The 894-nt window shown below is 73.7% G+C and overlaps 2 protein-coding genes across 2 annotated transcripts in view; one reads left to right on the forward strand and one right to left on the reverse strand.

Annotated features, from left to right (window-relative positions):
- The window catches only part of SRGAP2 (SLIT-ROBO Rho GTPase activating protein 2), a 121,964-nt gene extending 121,805 nt beyond the window's left edge, over positions 1 to 159 (reverse strand). Inside the window, exon 1 of the mRNA XM_014955456.1 lies at positions 96 to 159. The gene's annotated coding sequence lies outside the window, so the exon portion shown is untranslated. The remainder of the gene's footprint in view (positions 1 to 95) is intronic.
- A 511-nt stretch (positions 160 to 670) lies between these two features.
- The window catches only part of FAM72A (family with sequence similarity 72 member A), a 5,452-nt gene continuing 5,228 nt past the window's right edge, over positions 671 to 894 (forward strand). The window contains exon 1 of the mRNA XM_014955417.1: positions 671 to 853. Coding sequence (XP_014810903.1) covers positions 702 to 853 — 152 coding nt within the window. The 5' untranslated portion in view covers positions 671 to 701. The remainder of the gene's footprint in view (positions 854 to 894) is intronic.

The following is an 894-nucleotide window of genomic DNA, read 5'->3' on the forward strand; positions in this document are numbered from 1 at the left end:
ACGGCGGCGGGGGCAGCCCGTGGGCCCCCCGGTGGGCTGGCGGAGGAGGAGGAAGAGGAGGGGAGGGGGCCACAGCGGCCGGGCGGGGCGATTACCTGGGCGCTGCGGAGCCGCCTCCCGCAGCCGGGCGTCCTCCGGCCGCTGGCGCCCGCCACCCGGTTCCCCCTCACCGGCCCGCCGCCGCACCGCCCCTCTGCGCCGTTAGTCCAATCGGCGCAGAGAGCTGGGCTGGAACGACGGGCACCTCGACCAATCAGAGAGCTCTATCTCCGAGCTGGGCCCACCCCTCTTCCCGCCGCTTGGCACTCGTAGCACCGCCCCTCCAGGACAGAGTGGGCGGGGCCTGGAGGAGAGCTGTAGCCTCCGCCCTAAGGACTGCGCAGGGGCGGGGCGTACCATGCAAAGAGGCTGCCGGCGGAGCCAATGGGAGCAAGGCAGGGCGCGCCCCTCCACCAATAGGCAAGCGGAAGGGGTGGTGCCACTCGTCTCCTCCAACGGCCTACAAGCAGAGGGTGGGCCCCGCCCCCGATGTCCACTAATCAGAGCGGGGGGGCGGGTCCTCCCGCGCCCAATGGGAGAATGAGGTCGGGAATTCAAACTGACAGGAGGGAGCGTGGCCGTTGGCGGCGGCCGGGACCGGAGGGGACGGGACGGGAGCGGCGGCGGCGGGGCCCGGCCCGGCCCGGCGGAGGCCGCCCGCCATGTCGGCCAGCAGCTGTACCTTCGAGGACCGGTGCGTGGCCGTGCTGTGCTGCCGCTTCTGCCAGCAGGTGCTGAGCTGGCGGGGGATGAAGGCCGCGCTGCTGGCGGACACCGACACCGACCTCTACTCCACCGACATCCCGCCCTCGGGGTAAGCGCCGGGCCGCGGGGATGCGGGGGGGGGGGGGGGGT

Source organism: Calidris pugnax, unplaced genomic scaffold (assembly GCF_001431845.1).
Source record: "Calidris pugnax isolate Ruff unplaced genomic scaffold, ASM143184v1 scaffold215, whole genome shotgun sequence".
Lineage (NCBI taxonomy): Eukaryota > Metazoa > Chordata > Aves > Charadriiformes > Scolopacidae > Calidris > Calidris pugnax.